At 34.9% G+C, this 19977-nt stretch overlaps 3 protein-coding genes and 1 pseudogene across 5 annotated transcripts; 1 reads left to right on the top strand and 3 right to left on the bottom strand.

Moving 5' to 3' along the window:
- Positions 933 to 2102, bottom strand: LOC18594262 (annotated as a pseudogene).
- Positions 2875 to 5594, bottom strand: LOC18594259. 2 transcript variants are annotated; one of them, XM_018124017.1, is made up of 3 exons: positions 5165 to 5594; positions 3721 to 4593; positions 2875 to 3633 (listed from the first exon to the last, which is right to left on the bottom strand). In XM_018124017.1, the coding sequence occupies exons 1-2, from the start codon at positions 5482 to 5484 to the stop codon at positions 3735 to 3737; spliced, it is 1179 nt and encodes a 392-aa protein (XP_017979506.1). In that variant the 5' UTR covers positions 5485 to 5594; the 3' UTR covers positions 2875 to 3633; positions 3721 to 3734. The 2 variants fall into 2 exon arrangements, with proteins under 2 accessions (XP_017979506.1, XP_007021827.2); XM_007021765.2 differs by having other exon boundaries at positions 2875 to 4593.
- On the bottom strand, positions 6148 to 11039 carry LOC18594258 (probable 2,3-bisphosphoglycerate-independent phosphoglycerate mutase). Its single transcript, XM_007021764.2, has 6 exons — positions 10803 to 11039; positions 9775 to 10113; positions 9072 to 9217; positions 8488 to 8764; positions 8067 to 8339; positions 6148 to 7585 (listed from the first exon to the last, which is right to left on the bottom strand). Exons 2-6 carry the CDS (start codon positions 10081 to 10083, stop codon positions 7103 to 7105), a joined length of 1488 nt encoding a protein of 495 aa, XP_007021826.2. The 5' UTR covers positions 10084 to 10113; positions 10803 to 11039; the 3' UTR covers positions 6148 to 7102.
- On the top strand, positions 13787 to 19590 carry LOC18594257. Of its 2 annotated transcripts, none has more exons than XM_018125216.1 (7): positions 13787 to 14910; positions 15644 to 15880; positions 16955 to 17044; positions 17550 to 17699; positions 17856 to 17980; positions 18649 to 18778; positions 19052 to 19590. In XM_018125216.1, exons 1-7 carry the CDS (start codon positions 14359 to 14361, stop codon positions 19214 to 19216), a joined length of 1449 nt encoding a protein of 482 aa, XP_017980705.1. In that variant the 5' UTR covers positions 13787 to 14358; the 3' UTR covers positions 19217 to 19590. The 2 variants fall into 2 exon arrangements, with proteins under 2 accessions (XP_017980705.1, XP_007021825.1); XM_007021763.2 differs by having other exon boundaries at positions 14359 to 14910; positions 19091 to 19590.

Raw genomic sequence — 19977 nt, 5'->3', positions numbered from 1 at the left:
AATTACTATTTTAAATATGAAACTTTGATTACTTATAAATTTAATTATCATGTGTATATTTTTTTAATTTCTATATATATATATATTTAAAAATTTTCTAAATTAAACTTACATATAAAATAAAATAATGAAAAAACTTAAATAAGCCATAAAACTTGGGTAAGAGAATGTGCCTCCAATGGGTTTAGCCGATATGTGTCCAAAATGGTCTAGGCTTTGTCTAGCCAATTTGATTTGGGTCGGGTTGAATCTGCACACTTCTTTTTCTTATCCTTTCATTTTTTTGTTCTCACCAAAGAAGCCTTTTACACTTTGGGCTTGCCTTTCTTTCTCCCTAATTGCTGGACTCAAACCGGCACTGCCCCCTCTCCCATCGTATCTTGTTAAGAGGTTCTGAACCACCAAAACCCTCCATGCCCAATTCTGTTATCCTTCTCAAGCTTGCACATCGTAGACTGAATTAAATACTGTCTGCACAATTTTACTAACATTCACAATATTTTGTTCATCATTCTAAAATATCCTGCATTCCAACAACAGAAGAATATCAACAAGAAAACCAAAACAATTTTGTCCTGATATTTCATCTCAAATTAGTTATGAAGATAACTTATGAACTTTACAAGTTCAAATCAATCATTTATAGTAACAAGAACTTAAGTTTTTGAGAGTGAAGTGATTTAGATCCGTAAAGTTATGAGATCAATGAAATTTGAATTCAATTATTACAATTGTTATCAAAGTATGTGTCTAGAAGTAGATTATAATGCTGAATTTCCCTCCTCAAATTATAGAAAGTTCATTGAATTACAAATTACAACAACTGAGAAATTACAGTTACTCCTATAGTTATATATAATAATGTTCTGTTTTCCCCCTTCCGGGTGTAGATAGAATTTGATCATGAAAAACTTAAATAGCTCGACCAAGGATTATTGAGAAGATAAATGCTTATTCAAGGGGAAAATTAGCTCTTTCACAAGACGAGTAACCTTGGGTAGTTTACTGCAGGTAAACTTCCAGAACATCTTATGCTCATTGATGCCACTACATTCTTTGGACAAGTACATATAGAAAATGACATCCTACAGTTTGAGAAACTAAAATAGAATAGATAGGTTCAACCATAATCTCAATGTGCAAAATCCAGACCAGAACCCTCAAACTTCATGCGTGTGACTTGGTCTAATTTTTCTTTCATCTCTTCAGTGATATTGTTTTCCCAATCCCCAACAATGCCACGCCTGAAATGAAACTTATAGTTAATGCCTAGCCAAGGGTCAACTCCATTTTGGTTCACCTCCAGGTTTTTAAGCCTTTCCAGGCTGCATCTCCACAAGACCTTGTCTACCTCTTCCTCCTTGGCAAAAGGCCTTCCAAGGAAAGAAGCCAGCTTCTTCACTTGCACCTTTGGATCCTTCTTCAGGTCTTCATATCTTAAGACAAGTATCTTCACAGGCCTCCTTAAACTCTATTTCCAATAACTCAATATATGATCATGGAATGGCCCAAATGCATGAACCCCTCTCCAAAAGCTCTCAAAAGCTTCATTCATTGTCCACGGACCTTTTCCCATAGCATTAGCCCAACAGTTCTTAAAGTGCCACAATGAAACAAACCTGTCCTTTGGGTCTCTAGTAATATACACAATCTTGCAAGCAGAGTTCTTAACAGATCCTGGTAACAAAGGATAAGGGACGTGGCTTCAAAATAGCCTTGGAGAAGGCATAGATGTGAAATCAGGGTTGGGATTTTCCTTGAAAAGCTGCATTTCCAGAGATGGCATGAGATCATTGGGATGATGTTTGAGCAAAGGATCATCAATATCATCATCCGTACGACCCTTGGGGTTCATGATGGTTGGGATGATGGCCTTGAGCCCTGTGGTGCCTGTCTTCGTGGAAGAAATCAGAAACACATCATCGTCGCTTGCTTGGAAGTTTGATCTTGCAGCCATGACAGGAGAAAGGCGAGAACTTGCAAACCAGAATCCTTCCCAGTTGTATAGATCAGAACCCCACCATGTTTCTTTAGGGAGTTCATCGAGCAAAGTAGAAGATATATTTGGAAAGCTAGAATCCATGATGGATTAGATATGGGAACAGTGCACCAAATACCGTATTTGACAGCACTTTGCTTGCGGGGAAGAAATAGGCCGATCTCAGACAATAAAGAGAAGAAAGGGTGGGAGGTAATGCTAAGTAATGGAGGAAAAAGGAGTGGCTAGCTATTAAAGAAATAATATAGTGTTGTGCACTAATGGTGACTGGTGATCGTGAAAGTAAGGGAACCAAAAAAAATATGGGTAGCCGCCGATATGTCTCTTTGATTAGGTCATATGTATTCTATTATTGTTTTCATCATTCCAAAACGACAAGACGGTAACCATCCTAAGATTAATTTTAATTTTATGACAGGACCAACTATGCAGAGATTGTGTCTATCAAACAAGCTCTTCTCCTATTCGTTGCATCACCCTTGGCAGGTACTGCTAAACTCATTATGGACTCTGATTCTAAGATTGCCATCTCTTGGGTTTGTAATGCTGATCAAAGACCATGGGATAAATGTGCCATTTTCAACCAGATTGACTTGTCAATGTATCCATAGTCCATACCTTGCGTGAAGGGAACTCATTCGCTGATGCATTAGCAAAACATGGCATTGATATGGAATCTATGTTCTCAGTTTGGTGGTAACAAGATGCTCTATATGTTCATTGCTTCAGCCACATGTTATTTTGCAGGATGTTATCATGTTAGTACCTTTGAACAACCATCAAGTTTAATCATGTAATCATGGATGGTTGATAGACCAATCTTGATGTATACTACATCTTACATCTTAATCAATGAAATCCAACTTGGCTGAGCCAAACAAAAAATCATAGAACCGAATTGATAGAAAGACTTGAATAAGAGAGATTCATACTAGTTACATATGAAGAGATCACCGCCAAAGGGAAGCCAGGCCCTGCCGGCATCGGAGGACTTCTTAGGGACCACCTTGGATTTATCAGGGGTACCTTCTCCAACCATATAGGCACTGAAGATTCCAACCTTGCAGAATTCAAAGCCATCCATGAAGGACTTAAATTCTTCCTTACTTCCACATGGGCCAGTTCCCACAATCTCGTCATCGAAAGAGACTCCTCTAATGCTATCAGCTGGGTCAAGGATCACAAAAAAGTGCCATGGAGAATGAAAAATCTGTCTACTGCCATCGAAGTTTATCTGCACAAATCTACAAGGATTTCCTTTAACCATGACAAGAGGGAAGCAAACACAATAGCAGACGGATTATCCAAGGCCGGAGTAATTAGGAATTCAAACTTCAAAGCAAATTTTGAAATTCACAACAGGGAACAGCCTCACTGAACTCCAGAATGCCCTCTGCTAATGGTCTTTTTAGCATCCCATCACGTTGATTCATTTGACTTACTAGGTCTTTTGACAACTTGTTTTTTGATTTAAGTCTAGGACTGTTGTGTTTTTGTTATTTGTCCACTTGTTTTTGCGAAAGTACCATTTTTTGTCTCCGTAACATGGCTCCCTCGTTTTCATGCAAGCCTCCAAAGGCTCTGCTCTTTGTAAGCTGGTCTCCTTGAGACTCTTTCAGCAACTAAATTCTTGCCTATCAAAAAAAAAAAAACATATGACGAGATCAAACAAATAAAAGTGTGCATTTCACCTTCATTTATCAGATATGAAGTATATTTACATGATCATAAGACTTCATTCCCATTTGGATTGAATCTTATTAGTGTGCCTAAAGTCACACCTCAGCACCAAAGTTCCATCCATTCTTCTCAAATTAAAGCTCTCCACCAACATGTAACAGGCAAATCTCCTCCACCCACATTCACTTCCAATTTCTTCTTGTCTTTCAACCCTCACTTCACTTTCTTCTCCTTTAAACCAACCTCCCTCCTCTTGTAACCATCTCATTTTCTCCATAATTGCCAAACTCAAACCAACACTGCCCCTTCCCCCATCGTTTCTTGTTAGAGTTCTGAACCACCAAACCCCTCCATGGCTAATTCTGTTATCCTTCTCAGCTTGCATACCATAGACTGAAGTAAATTCTCTTTTCAAAAGTTTATTGATATTCACAATATTTTCTTCGTCGTTCTCATTGTCACATGAATGAATCTGTTGCCACCATTGCTCAAGTGTCATCTTGTAGAACAATGATTTCTTCATTTGTCGCCTTAGTCTACACTCCTCCCTCACAAATATAAAGGGACAGTACCATTGTCCAACAACAACAGAAGGTGACTTCTTGTTATACATAGGGAAATTGAAACTTGGAAGGCGTGTTCTGAGAGATGAATCAAGGCCTAGAGCCTCATTTAGTTGCAATCTATATGACCTCGAGATGCGAAGTTCCCATCCATTTTTTCTTAAAAATTTTGGAGGAATGGAATCAGTAGCAGTGGATTTAGCAAAAAAACTATGCCTGTGGTGGCGATGGATTTTGAACTGTTGATAAACATTTCTGTGATCAAATGGTTTTGGTTTTGCATCACTTATAACATCACTGAAGAAGCAACATAGTTTGGTGTCTATCTCCCTTGAACTTGAACATGCTAGCCTGCAAATTTACAACATAAATAGAACTATATATCAATTAGAAGCCAAATATGGTTTCTACTTACTATATACATGCAATCAAGCGAACATATCAATGCAAATTTATGTGGCTCAAACTTGAACTTAAACTGAAGTTAAGGTACATAAAAACTTGCACATTTTGTTCCAAGCTGAATACCAAGTTTAGGTGAAATTTTCTTTTAAGTAGTACAAAACATAGATTTCATGTCCTCAATTACATTCCCTACTAAGGCAATCTATTTCCCTGGCCTTTTGTATAGTTATTTAGGTGAACTTTTGAAGGAGATTCTGGGTTGTTATTCTCATGATCAGAGAGTGATAGCCATGAATTTTCCTTTTTACTTCCAGAGGTGAGGCTTTTTACTTCTCTCTGGTTTCAATATATCATTAAATTTCAAAAAGAAATTACATTCCCTACTAAGGCAATCTAGCTTCAAGTACACATTTCCTGAATGATCCAGAATTTATCTATAAGGTTACTTGTAATTTAAAGTTCAAAAATGTGGTTTGGATTGTTGATTAGTATAGCTCTATAAGAAAGGGGAGCATACCCTTTGTATCTGCCTCTGGCTCGAATAACATAGTATCGATTGGAAGATAGAGGCTGATCAAGAACTGGAATAAACCAGACCCTAGTGACCATAGTCTCTTCAACCTCTGATGCATGAACAACATTCAACATCTTGTCTTGAGGAAAAGGTAGCTTTTCAACACCCTTCCTCTTACATGCCCCAAAACAAAAGGTGTCTTGCTCTTGTGCTTCTTCATCTGTAATCACCAGATAACCTGAATAAGGACCTTCTGCAGGTGGCTCTGCTTCAAGAGCACTAGAAGCCTTCCTGTATAGAGAAAGAGGCCTTGTTACATACATCGGTACACTTAACACTGCCTCTCCCTATGTTCTGAGGGGGCCTGAGGGCCTGAGGGGGTCTTTGTTTATGATTGTTTCCTTATACATTAAGCTATAAAAGTTGGTTTGCAATAGAAAACTGAATTATTTGACTGATCAACACAAACAAGGACTGAGCACATGGGCCTTAATCTTCATGATTTTTTTTTTTTTTAGTGGAAGCAAATGAAAAGCAGCAAGAAAGGTTGACAAATGGTGACCCCAACTTTAAATAATTAAGCATAGATAAACTAGAGGGTTCCACGAGAAGGCAAAACAACTTATGCTTTAAACTTGCTTTCTTATCCACTCTTTTTTGTGTTGCACTTGCTTTTTGCTGATGTATTACGCATATGCAACTTTCTGATTGGAAAACAAATACAGACCTAAAAAAAGAATAGCCAATGCCAAAGCACATTTTATCTAGAAATGCCCACAAAAAAAAAAGGAAAAGCAATGCTTGCTTTGTTATGTCTTCTTTTATCATGCTTGTTTACTTCCAAACTTTACCTACAAAAAAGAGACATAAGAAGAATCGGGAAATTATAAAGGATTTACAGTTTTGGAACTAGATGATGCCAATGTTTACGTCGTGGGATATTTGGATCAGGCAACGACGAGAAGCCAAAAATTTCACCCATGATGCAAAATCAGAACAAACTAGTTCATTATTTTGTTCAAGACTGTTAAGTTAATAGACAGGTCAGTGGATAGTAGCACTCTGCTTCAGTAGACAGTAACAAAGACAGGAGCATGCTTTGCTCAGTACAGCATAGGATAAGAATTAGTTGTGAGGGCAAAGAAAATTGTCTCATGAGTCATGACTAGCTGCTATCTGTAAGAATGTTGAATGGTTTTATTACAAAGCAGTCTCCATGCTCATCTGCATACCAGGTTTCCTCCTTTAGCCAGTGTCTTGCACTGACTTCAGGCACGAGCCTCAGGCTGGTGGGTGTAAGTGGCACCCCTGGATGAATCCTTTAAGCTCCTCCGTGTGAAAAATAGAAGTTCCACTTCGAGAGCATTTTTCCTCGGAAAATCTTGGTGAATTTTTTCCTCTAGGGGAGACGACACAACCTAAGAGGAGAAAAAGATGTAGACTTATTTAGGAAAAGATTAAAGAGAAGGGGCAAAAGAGCAACCAGAGACAGTTGAAGGGCCTAGAAGTGTAACAAGCAGCTGACATGTCATCCACATATTGTACTAACATGGCTCTTGCCATGGGCTTTCTATTACTTTTCAGAGTCAATTGGCTCTGAAACAATAATCCACATGATTCAGCTGTGATGTGCAACAATAAATTGAATGCTGACACCCTGAAATACAATCCTTTATTTTGTTTACTAGAGAGGACAATCACTATCGTTTACTGGCACTGGCAGCAGGTGAGTTAGCCTCCACTCGAGCACATGACTCAGATTATGAAAAGGGTGATGCAGGTATAAATATCAATTTCCGTGATATCAGAACTCAGAAGAAGCATGGAAAATTGTTGATGATTCGAGGGCATATTGTCATGGTTACTTTTTCAGATCTGAAACACATTATTTAGAAACTCAGAGGCTATCCAGGAAAGATCTCTAACATCTGACCATGAAAGTTACGCATTTAATTTGAGAAATCTTTTAATAATTTCCATCATCTGTCCACCTGGAAACCGCCCAAGACATCCCCTCGCTGCTGCAATCTCATTCAACTCAAAAACTGAATCACCACAAAAGGCTTGAACTTGCTTGCATCTTCTCCCTTTTTCTAAACCAATGTCTTCATTTAGGTCTTCACCTGCCTTAACAGTTGGAAGAGGAAATGGATCAAGGGAAGTCTCCAAAACAATAGACTCCCCACCTATTGCACCCACATAATCTTTCAACCGGCACATTGTAAAAGGAACTGGTTCAAAGCTGTGGTCTCCATATTCAACAGGTGTAGAGTGGTCACCAGTGACACAAACAAAATACTGGAAATTCCCAGTTGATTCTGCCTGCCACAGGAGCTTAGCCAGCTGTCCTATAGCTTGATCTACAGCTTCCAATCCTTTTACTTTGAAAACACTCGCCTTATCGTGACCTGCATCATCTATCGCCTGTAATTTTTGGAATATCAATGAAATTGCATTACTTAAATGACATGGAGAACCTTGTACATAGGTTTTCAGAACCACCATAACCATCAGACCTTGTTAACAATAACAGAAGCCAAATATAAAGACAAAGGGAAAGAAATAAATCAGTATTCATGATAAAATATTCAGAAAGTCAAATGATTTTCATCAGTTGTCATACCCAGATACCCTGCCACTTTGAAATGAGAAGGTTTTTCCTTTTTTTTTTTCTCCAGGCAACATTGCAGAAAAGGTCCTCACTTCCATGAACAATAAATCAGGACTAAGTTTAACTTAGATCATCCCAGGTATCTCCCAACCAAGATTGTATATTACAGTGGGATCAAACCTCAAAGGATGCAAACTCAAGGAAAGAAAATAGTGTATACGGTCCAGGAGACAGCTAAATACGGGAATCACTAATAAAGGCAAAAAAATAAAGACTGATTCATAAGGTTATCACCTTAATGTGGAGAAACCCAAAATCATAGCCATATGATCTACCAGGCTTGTGCTCATCCTCCCCTGGTACAAAAACACTAGGGCAAGATTGTAAAGGAGCAGAAAGTGCCTTAGCTATGGCGGTTGCTTTTGAAGTCAGAAGTGTACGATAGTCCCCAGTTGTGCCAGGAGCTTCTAGGATATCAATATGAAGTGATAGGCCCAATCCAGCAATAATTTTGGTGGGAGCCACCATGCAAGGCCATAAGCCATGTTTCTTTTCAAATGGAGGAACCTATAATGCATAATCGAAGAGATATTTCAATAGAGCCATTTATTGGTATCTTATTATAGAAAGAAAGAAGTACAACAACTAGCAAAATGCAAACAATTTTTCTGCTTAAGTGTTTTCCTCCACATTCCAAGATTTAAGGACAACACACCTCAATTCGAATACCACAGCCTCTCAAAAGGACTACGTTAGCAATGTTCTTCCCTTCTGCTAACCTTTTTGCATTCAAAGGGTGAGAAACAAGAATCCTTGATATCTCCTTGGATAACTCATTAACAACTGCAGCTGTGTGTCTTGCTTCATCTGTATCATCTAAAGCCTTGGCTTCCAGAAGTAAGCGGTTGTCCTTCAATGGGTCAGTTCCTGATATATTTCCGCTCAGTCTTGGTCCTTTAACAACAACTCCACATCGGTGTTCTGTTGCATACCTGTAAGAGATGAGTAAATGACTTAGCATTAAATTTTTTACAACAGAAACGTAAAGCTTCAATCCTTAACAGAGTTCACAGAGAAATCAAACCTTTCTTGTAACCATCTAGCCTAACCAGTATAAAAATTTCTTCTATGACATTTTCAAGGTTCAAAATTGCAATCAAAGGAAAGTCAAAAACCAAAATGGCCATATAAAATTAAAAACACTGTTAAGTAAGCTCAGGTATGCTATTTCCTGCAGAACCAACTGCAGGAATATGACTACGTTAACTGACAATTACAGCAATTAAAAAACATCTGTACCTGACTCTTACTTCGTACTCAGGAAAAGATGGGAGCTTCATTCTATCCACGGCAGCACAAAGGATAGGTCCCTCTTCTTCAAAATGCCTGTCAGCTCTCCTACTCGTAACTATGCCAGTTTTCTCATCCAAGGTTGCAAAATTTGACTGGAGACAGATAATTGTAATGGGTAATCATGTATAAAAAGTACCATCAAGGTGTTCTGAAGAAGATATATAGAACTATAACATATTAACCGGTTGGCAACAAAGAATAAGGAAAATCTTTAAGAAAATCATCCCTTTCATGTAAGTGATTAAGTTAGAAAATCATATGTGGAAAGGAGAAAGGGACTCAGTTTAATAGTTCTAAGGGGCAATGGAGATGAAAGAAGATGTAAAGTTTGCAAGTTAAAAATTGTATAGAATCATCTCAGGCAACGAAAGTTATTAATATTAAATCAGAAAATAAAACAAAAGCTCCTAACCAAAGTTTCTTCATTCATATAAAAAATGATATCCACATTAAACTTAAAGCAAGTATGTTTAAATTCTTGAACCATAATTCAATAATCAGTATTTTGGATAGTATCAAGTTATTTACCAACATGAGATATACTTAATAATGGTTGAATACAGAAATAGTATGAGCAAATAATATGCCAAGAAGTGCGGGTAAGAAACAAAGGGAAAAAGAAAAAGTAGAGCCAAAACAGGTTACACACCTTGAATGCAATATCTCCAGGTGACATTGCCAACCCAGCACCCATGGACTCAAATGCACCACGTCCTCGGTAATATACCCTTGGGTCATATCCCAAAAGAGAAAGGTGAGCCGTGTCACTCCCACAACCCAAACCTACTTCCACTGGGTCCATGAGGCCATTAACTCCAGCTGATGCTATGGCATCCATGTTTGGAATATTGGCTGCCTGCAGAGGAGTCTTATACCCAAACCTTGGTATTGACACATCGCCCAATCCGTCAATCAGCACAAATGCCACTCTTTTCTTCGGCTGCTGGGGACTGCCCATACTTCTGTATGTCTACCTTTATGCCTTATTCTGTTTACAGGCAGTGGGAAATGAACAAAAAAGAAGTTGATAAATAGCCTACTTCAGTATGGTGAGTCAAGGAGTTTAAATTCAGCAAAGCAGCCTGTTCCTACAGGAAGGAAAGATGCTCCAAAGCTTCAAGAGAATCTAAAAGAATTGTTATTTTATGCATACCAAACACCTGACAAATATAAAGTAACTGGCTTGATCAAAGTGATATCAGTTTGTCATTGTTTTTGAAGTTAGAAATTATCTTGGATTTCAGTTAGAAATTATCAAAGTGATTCCAAACAAAGAATTGTTTTTGAAGTTATCTAACATTGTGGCATAAATTTCAGTTAGAAAAAAAAAATAGAAATTGAAAAGTGTGGCATTTCAATCTACTTAATAAAAATCCAAGCAAACATTTTGAACTCAAATTGTAGTCTACTGCACATAAGCATTAAAATTTAATTCCCTATCTTGAAAGGTAAAAACTGGCATAGATTTTGCTTGAATAGTGACATATAGACAGTGAATTCACAAAATTGAAGCCAAAATACAAAATGGGCATCCCTCCTGTTATAAGCCAAGGTCAAGTAAAATTCAGAACAAAGCTAAGAAGACATACAAAAAACAACAACCACCACCCATTAAAAAGTGAATTAAAACAAAACCCAATAAGCAGAAAAATAAAAAGATAGAGAATTTATTATTACCTGAGTAAAATAAACTTCAGTGGTGATTAGCGGGAGCTTTCTTGAGCTGAAAAAAATGATTAGAAGAAGAAGAACAGGAAAGGAGATACGGGTTTATCTCGAAAGGAATCGTTTAAAGCTAATTTTGCTTTGTTCTATTCATCACTGAAAGGGTAATGGAGGTCCAGAATTCTATGCAAAAAGATGGGTTCTTTTTTCTTTTTCTTTTTTTTTTTAAATTATTTCTGAGAGAATCTCGTATTTTCTTTTGAAGGTGGCAGAAAAGAAAGCAGATATTACGTGTAGGCTAGCTCTTCCGTACGTTCACGTGGTTTAAGGTTTTCTGTTTTTCCTATCTCAAAAATCTCTCCAAACTTCAAATAATATTTCTAAAAAAAATAAAAAAGTTTAAATTGTTATGAAATAAATTTTGAAAAAACAACTGTAAAAAAAATATAAAAAATATTTAAAATAAGTAAGAAAATATTATTTAAGTGTGTATTTACAGAAGATCTTATTTAAGTATGTATTTACAAAATAAAGTGAGAGAGCTATTTATAGGCTAACAACTCTTGATTCATAATTCTAATTTAATTTTATTTAAGAGTTCAAATTATATTACATTTTTTATATTTATTTATTGATCTATTGGACTTAATCTGCACATAACATAATGTAGTTCATAATACTAATAAATTAAGATTTGTTTTCATAATTATTACTTTTTACAAGATAAGACAGGCTTTCTAGTAGAGTATTCGTATTTTTAGATATTTTAACTCAAATTATATTATTTAATATGATATTTATATTTTATAAATATTCGATTTTACTATTTGAATTTTTATTCCAATATCTTTGACACTTCTCATTAAATATCCCATTAAATATATAATTGAACTAAATTTAATTGAATTTTTATGTATATTATAATAAAAATTAAACAAATAAATTAAAATTAATTCATAAATAAAAAATTAAAATTTAAAATCATATTTAAAATAATTAAAAAAATTTTAACAAGTATTATATTAATTATAAGAAATTTATAAAAAAATATAAGTAAAATTTAATATTAAAAATCATTATTTGTAATTAAGTTTGGGTAACGGGTATTTTAAGTCACTATTGAAACTAAAAGTGAGCAAAATTAGATTGGATCAATGACCTGATTGAACTGAATGCAATTTGACTAAAACGTTTCAGTTTGATTAGTCCACTAAATCTATTGGTCAAAAGCATTTGATTTAATTAGTTTATTTAGTCAATTCTTGATTTTAAAATTTTTAAGTTGAATCGATCAAAAATTTTAATTAATATTTTATCTTATATATAAAATATATAAAACTCTTACATGTTATTTTAATAGTTTATGTGAAAAGACATAATTATGTAAGTGAAATGAATTTATAAATTTTGTAAAAGACAAAAATGATAAAATTTTGATTCTTTTGATCTAAAATCCCATCAGCTGCTTACCCATAATTGAAACTCCACTTGATCTCAGGACAAATTGTAATTTTATTATCCAAATTCAATTATAAAATATCTTAATTTTTTTTAATTGAGTCTAAAACTCTACAATTGACATAAATTAATTGCAATATATTAGTATTTTTATTTTTAACCATCTACAATTGACATAAATTAAGATGTAATATATATTAGTATTAAAACTCTAATTCAATACGTGGAACACACTTTTAGGTATTGGCAAATTGCTCGGCCCATAAATACATCTACTACTCACCTAATTGGCTAATCCTTATTATGAAAGATAATAAATTAGAAATTAATTAAAGAGTTTTAATTTGGTATAATCAAAGATTTTTCCTTAATATAAATTAGAGGTGTCCACATACCAAGCTTGATTATAATTTGTTAGACTCAACTGGACTCAATCTAGTATAATCAAAAGATAGCATTAAGATAATTAATCATAAACTTGATAATTTTAGATACGACACGAGAAGACACGGGTTAAATAGATTTTGAGTTTAATCTTAACATGTTTGGTGTATAATAGTGTCTGACACGTTAAGACACGAAAATTTTAGTGTCTTAACGTGTCAGACACGATAAATATGTTTACTTAATCGTATTATCGTATTTAAAAATATATACATGACACGTTTATTAACTTATTAAAAATTAATAGTTAAAGATTATTTTAACCTCATATAAATAATTTTAAATATTTTTTTTTAATAATTTTTTTAATTTTATAAAGGTAATAATGTAATTATTACGATTGAAAATTATGAATGATTTTTGATATTATTAGTATTTGAAGGTTAGATGTTAATGATGTATTTTATCATATTATATGATAATGAATTTAACATATGTTATTTATATTAAATTTTATTATATTTGATGTTATTATTATTTTTATTTTCTTATAATTATTTTTATAATTATAGATTTTAAATTTAAATTTTAAATTATATTTAATTATAAATATTTTTATTTAATCGTGTTAATCGTGTCATTAATCATGTCGTGTCGTATATTGACACATTTAATAAATGTGTTAATCGTGTCGTGTTACATGTTTATTAAACGTACATGTGTACGTATTTTAAATTTAAAATATGATTATTAAACGTATCGTATTCATATTTAATCTTAACGTATTTCATATTTAATCGTATCTGATACGTTTACGACACGAAAACATAAATTATCAGATTTAATTCATCGACATGTATTGAATTATCTATACTATTAATATATATAAAATAATCCTTTTAAAACTTTTTAACTTAAAAAAAAAAAAATTGAGAGTGAAAATCTCAAAGCGGGCATGTGACCAATTTGGACATTGGTCAGGTGTAAAGAACATTTGGGGAAACATGAATGTCATTTGGGCAGCGACCTTGTCCCCTGTCCAATGTGTTGTTCCCACCCGGACGAAACCCAACTCACAATTTTTTTTTTCTCCCTGGAAAAATAAAATTTCTATAGCCCTATTAGCCACACGTTTCTCTTCCATCAACGTGGAAGCAAAGCAAATCTAGGTGCGCAGTACGCACCCCAAACATTCCCCAGCGCCAAACTTAGCAAAAAAATCTAGCTTCCTTTTCTCTTACTCTGTCCAAGGCTTGAACTTTGCTTGCATTTAGCTAAAATAAATAACGGGCTTTTATTGTTTTTCTTCTCTTCTTCACTTTGCTACTGCTATATTCTTTAGATCCTATTTGCAGTTTGAAATTATTGTAAAAGCCTTTTTTTTTTTGTTGGGTTTCTTTCTTTCTATCAAACCCATCAAATTGAAAACCCTAATTTCATTTTCTGTTTTTTGAATGTTTTAATGATCTGTTTCGATTTGAAAGTTTAATTTTTCTCATGAATCTTTGAATTTCCTATTCAAATATTTGAAAACTACAAACGCTCTTAAAAACCCAGCATTTCTTTAAGCTTCAAACTTAAAAGTTTCACCCTTTTTTTTTCTTTGTTTGTGAAAAAGAAAATATTGAACGATTTAAGCTTTTGGGTAAGTTTCTAGTCCATCAATTAGCCCCTCTAAAGAACTCGGTTTTAGTTTTTCTTATGAATTTTTAGATTCGCTGCTTCAATGTCAGTAGAAAGGTCATTTGAGGCCTGGGAAGAGGTCCAGCGCCATGGCCAGGACCTCGCCGACCGGCTAGCTCAAGGTTTCTCTGGCTTAATCCAATCCCATATGACCCCACCTTCGTTTCCATGGCCAAACCCTCCAAAATCCAAGCTTTTCGACCTTGAGTTCCCATCCCAAACCTTTGTCAACAAGGATTTTGGCCTTCCCATTGATAACTCAGCCATTTTTGACATCGGTGATATCGGGAACAGGATTGGCCAAGCCGGGGCGGATTTCGGGGCCTGCTTAAATGGGTTGGTGAATCAGTTCTTTAGGAGTTTACCGGTCCCGTTTCGTGCTGAGGAGAGTGCGGTAGTGTCGGTTAGAAGTGATATGAGTGTGAAAGCGCAGAAGGCTGAGGTTGGTGGTAATGATATGGAGGGTTTGGTAGGATTTTCTGATCAGTTGAAGGATTTTGGGTTCGTGGAAAATGAGGGTGGTTCGGAGGGAGTGGGGGACGATGAGATATCAGGGTTTAATTTGAAGTCTGCTGGACTACTTGGAAGACCACAGGTAAACGAACCAAAAAAAAAAAAGAGAATCTTTGAGGATAGTTAGGCGGTTGAATTTATGAAGTTGGTTTCTGTTAAATTCTTGAGTAGTTAATGTTGTATGTTTGTAATTGTTTTATTAATCATGGCCAATACCATTATACAAGGAGCGACTTCACTCGCAGAGTAGTAAATTGTCTTAAGTGACAGGTTCAATAATTGGAAATGGGAAGGGAATTGTCTATGGTACATAATAGATGCATCAGCTAACGTGTGCTTGGGCATTTTTCTTTGCAATCAAAAGGTTTATAAGTGAGTAGTTAGTATTATTTCCCTGCTGATTATGAGGATAATATGCATCTACTTTCAGTTGTGCACACACCTTCATTAATCATTTCTAAGACAAGTAGGAACAGCTAGCGATGTGGAATGTGGTCATCTACCCTTAGTTCCATTTCAAGTTCTAAGCTAATATTAAAGGCTCTCTATAAAGGCATCTATTTGGCCTAATGTTAGCTACTACAAGTAATGACTATATTATGTTTCTTTTTCCCCTTCGTATGAATAGAAATGACAGGATAATAGCAGGTTAGTTGTTTGATCATTTTGTTTTTCTTTTGAATTCAATGTGAATCTTATTTGTGGCTTGAATTGGTTGACTGCCTATCTCTTCGTATTGCTAATGACTATAACTTTTTCATATATATATATTAATTAATTTGTTTTCCCAATGGTCAATTTTTGGTTGTATGCAGGGGATCATAAATATCACCTCAACATATGAGAGTAGAACAAGAGATTTAGAAAACTCTTTGGTTGCAAGGGGAGATCTATGGAGAGTAGAGGCATCAAATGCCAATTCCACATCTGCGAGTGACAACTCTTTATTTCTTGTCCAGCTTGGACCAGTGCTCTTTGTACGAGACACGACACTTCTTTTACCAGTTCATCTATCAAAGCAACATTTGCTTTGGTATGGTTATGATAGGAAGGTATGATAATAATATGAGGGAATAATTGGTGCTAGCTGTAAAATTTTCTATATAGGAAATAGGAGTACCCAACGAATTGTATTTTTGTTTAATGAAACTTAATTCTGCAAAGCCTTATGGAGCAAACTGTAGCAAGTTGTGCTTAAAGTTGTTATCTATTAAGTTTATTTGAATTATTTTCCAGTGATACATCTTTTGGTCTTCTATTTAGAATTTCTATTGAATCAAGAAAATATAGGAATGAACTTATTTCAACTATCTCCTTTTTCCCCTTATCTTGTTTGTCTGCAATAAGGCTTCCTCAGCATGTCATCTGGCCTCTGCTGTAGTTCATTTTTGGTTTGAGTTCTAGTAAAATTCATGAGATAGTGAACATATTTCATTGTGACTGTATGTACTCTCTCCAGATTATCCTTTAATTTCTGTGTCACCAAGTTTGGATGTTTATTCTGCTCAGTTAGTTTGCTGTTTTTTCTTCATGTTACTAAATTTTAAGCCCAAGCGGTAGCTGCTGAAGTTCCACTGATGTTGGGATAGTTCTTGCAAATAAACATATTGTTGTTTGTGGTGTGAAGGTGCAAGAATGACTTGTGTCTTTTCTAGTGTAGAATCCTCTGAAAGACTGCCATCTTTAGCTTTTACAAAATGCTATAAGTAAGGCTTTTTTAGGATTGTAATAGAAGTCAATAGTTTCCATCTAGAACATAAAGATACTGAGAGAAGTTGAGATAAAAATCCAAAAAAATCTGGAATTGTGGGCTCTATTTTGATGTGGCTCTATTTTGATGTGGGACTGATGTAGGACCTTACTTAAGTTTGAATATAAATTTTAAAGTTCTAGTTTAAGTTCCATTATGATGAAATGCTGTTAGTATTGTTTTGTTTTCCCTTTTTTTCCTCTCCCAGTTTTAAGTGTATTTCTTGCCCAATAGACACACTCAATAATATTACATGGTAGTGCATATATTGAAACTGGAAAGCAAATAATATTGCTTGAGCATTATGTTTTGGTCTTTCTCAAATTGTTATCTTTTCTTCTTTGTTCTTATCTTATGATATATTATTTCATTGCAGAATGGAATGCATTCTCTTTGTCCAGCAGTATGGTCAAAGCATAGAAGGTGGCTATTAATGTCAATGCTCTGTCTTAATCCTTTAGCCTGTGTAAGTTGGTAGCATTTGAATCCATTTATACAGTGTTTATGCTTCTGTTTCAACCATCTGAATTTCCAAAATATCTGTATTTATCCCTCTAGTTTTATTGAACTTCATTGTTGATTTAAATTGCATTTGGTGTAAAGAATATTCTCTATGCAAATATTCATTCAGTTAGTTAGTAGTGGTCACCTTAGTGTAAATAGAACAATTGATTTTTTTCAGTGGTCTTGTTTTGAAGATGGGAATTTACCAACAATGGTGGAGCAACTTAATTTATCTATTTTACTCTTTTTGCGCCCTAAAGACCAAAATTTTCATTGATCAAGTACTCAGTCTTATCATCTTCCTAAAAACAATCTTCATAGGAAGTAGTGGGCTGTGCTAAGTAGCTGTGATAAGCATGAGTCACTAGCTTTTGGTACTAAATATTCAAGAAAGTTTTATCATCTCAGGGTATTTTCTTACATAACCACTCTCTTCTTTCTCATCCTTACTCCTTTCTTTTTTGCAGTCATTTGTAGATTTGCAATTTCCAAATGGACAATTCACGTATGTATCTGGTGAGGGGCTAACAACAAGTGCTTTCCTACCTCTTTGTGGGGGCCTTCTTCAGGCTCAGGGCCAATATCCGGGGGAAATGAGATATAGCTTCTCTTGCAAGGTCAGGTTCTGATCTCTGAACTGCCTACCAGCATGATAGGCAACAAAGAAATAGTTTTTTAGTTTTTGTTGAAACAACTTCAGCTTAAAGATTCACTGTTCTTTTTTGGGATGCCTTTTATGAGTGCTGAAATCTATTCTTTGGATATTTCATCAGAATAAGTGGGGAACACGTATCACACCAATTGTGCAATGGCCAGACAAATCATTTACGCTGGGTCTTTCACAAGCCTTCGCTTGGAAGCGATCTGGCCTTATGATGAGGCCATCCATTCAATTTAGGTGAGATTCTCCTTATTTGCATTGATGTGCCCAGGTTTAGAGTTTAAAATGAATGTCTCTTGCATGCACTTGTATTTCATGTTGAGGGATGTATTGTTATGTTTCATATACTGCCTTTTTGAAGTGCTTCATTAAGCCTTCTTATATCTTTGGAAATTGAGCTGAGTTCTCTTATGTCTATAGGAAATGTCATATATGGATAGACATGAATGTCTTCTCCTTAGGTTTTCAACATAACAACTTTTCAAGGTTCATGAGTTATATTTTAATTTGTTTTGTATTTGATCTTCATAATAATTACTATTAAAATACTTGAATTTCATTTTTCTTATTTGGGAGAAAACAAAATTAAGTGGAGGTAATTTCCTGAGTTGTTTGGAAAAAACTGAGTGATGTGAGATTTTGGGTTTCCTTTCCTTCAAATAGAAATTAGAAGGATCACACACCATAGCGAGAAATTGTTTGTTACTTTTTTGTACTGTATTGCTTCGGTATACAGTTTGTTCTTCCTGTGTGTTTGTTTTTCTTTTTTCCCCTTTCTTTTCCTTGAATCACATTATGTATATGTTTCTTCCGGTTATTATGTGATAGTTATTTATCTATATTGTTTGTGCTTGTCATTTGTATCCTGCATGGTTTTCACTAGTTAGTTGCTACATTGTTGACAGCTTGTGCCCAACATTTGGTGGAAGCAATCCGGGGTTGCGGGCTGAAGTTATTCACTCGGTGAAGGAGGATCTCAATCTGATTTGTGGCTGTGCTTTTGTGGCACATCCTTCAGCATTTGCATCAATATCAGTAAGTTATATGGTCAAATCTTCTTTTAAAGCTCATTTCATCTGTTGAACTTGGTTGTTGGATTTGCAAAATTGTGAAAAGTGGATTCTGCTCACACCAGACTTAGATTTCTATTTCTGCAACATTTCAGCACTAGTCAGCTTTTAAAATTCTAGTCTAACATTTTCTGATTTTTCTTCTTGGAATTGGTGCTATTCCATTCTGCCTTTACTTTCTTTTTCCCATTTGGTTGCACTTACATCCTCCTTGACTTGGTTGCCCAAATTTTGGAAGGTTGTTGGCTCATGCTCATTTCTGTCTACAATCATGCAGTTTGGGCGGTCTAAGTGGAATGGAAATGTTGGGAACTCGGGAGTAGTAGTAAGAGTTGACACCCCTCTTTCAAATGTTGGCTGTCCATCCTTCTCCGTTCAGATAAACAACGTTATTGAATTTTAATTGTTTGGCATCCAAAGCCTGCGGTTGAAGTGTATATAGTCTCGTGCACATAAACAAACGATACCACATGTGAATATCTGGATACTACCTCTGTTAATTATAGTAATCTCTGATGCAAGTTTGGAGATTCATCTTCTTTTATTCTCTTCACTGAAAAAATTTTATATTTACTTTTTTTTTTCCTGACTGTAGTTCTGAAAATTATCAGGTCAAATTTTGGTTTTCATGTTTTTTTTTCCCTTTTATTTTTTAGTTCTAAATGTACCATATACTCGTGTAATAATGATGTATGAAACAAAGTCGGGAAGTAATTTTGTTTATCAATGTAGTGAGTGCTTCCTGAGAAATACAATGAAAGTTTGTACTTCTACAAATCATTTTGCATTTGTGGTGAGTGTGATGTGTATGTGTGTCGAGTGCAAGCATTATGTGAAATCAGGACAAGCAGATATGTGTAGAAAGCAAGTGGTACCATAAATTTCTAGGGCTTTTACTTCTTAAAGTGATTGGCTGTTGCATTTGGATATATGGGGATGCCCAAGATAGGTGTATCTAATAATATTTTCCTAGAAAGGTGGATTGATAGGGTTTGATTTATTTGTAAATAAGGGTAGTTTTTAATCAGGGGAAAGCTAGTAACTTTTTTGCTGTGAAGAGTGATATGTTTCCTATGGAAACACCATACACTATTATTGTCAACATAATAATATATCTAAATTTGGTATGGTTAAGTTTGGTATGATTAGGCGCCTTATTTTGAG

The sequence above is a fragment of the Theobroma cacao genome, chromosome 7, assembly GCF_000208745.1.
Source record: "Theobroma cacao cultivar B97-61/B2 chromosome 7, Criollo_cocoa_genome_V2, whole genome shotgun sequence".
Taxonomy (NCBI): domain Eukaryota; kingdom Viridiplantae; phylum Streptophyta; class Magnoliopsida; order Malvales; family Malvaceae; genus Theobroma; species Theobroma cacao.
This window is presented reverse-complemented; position numbering and strand designations above follow the sequence as displayed.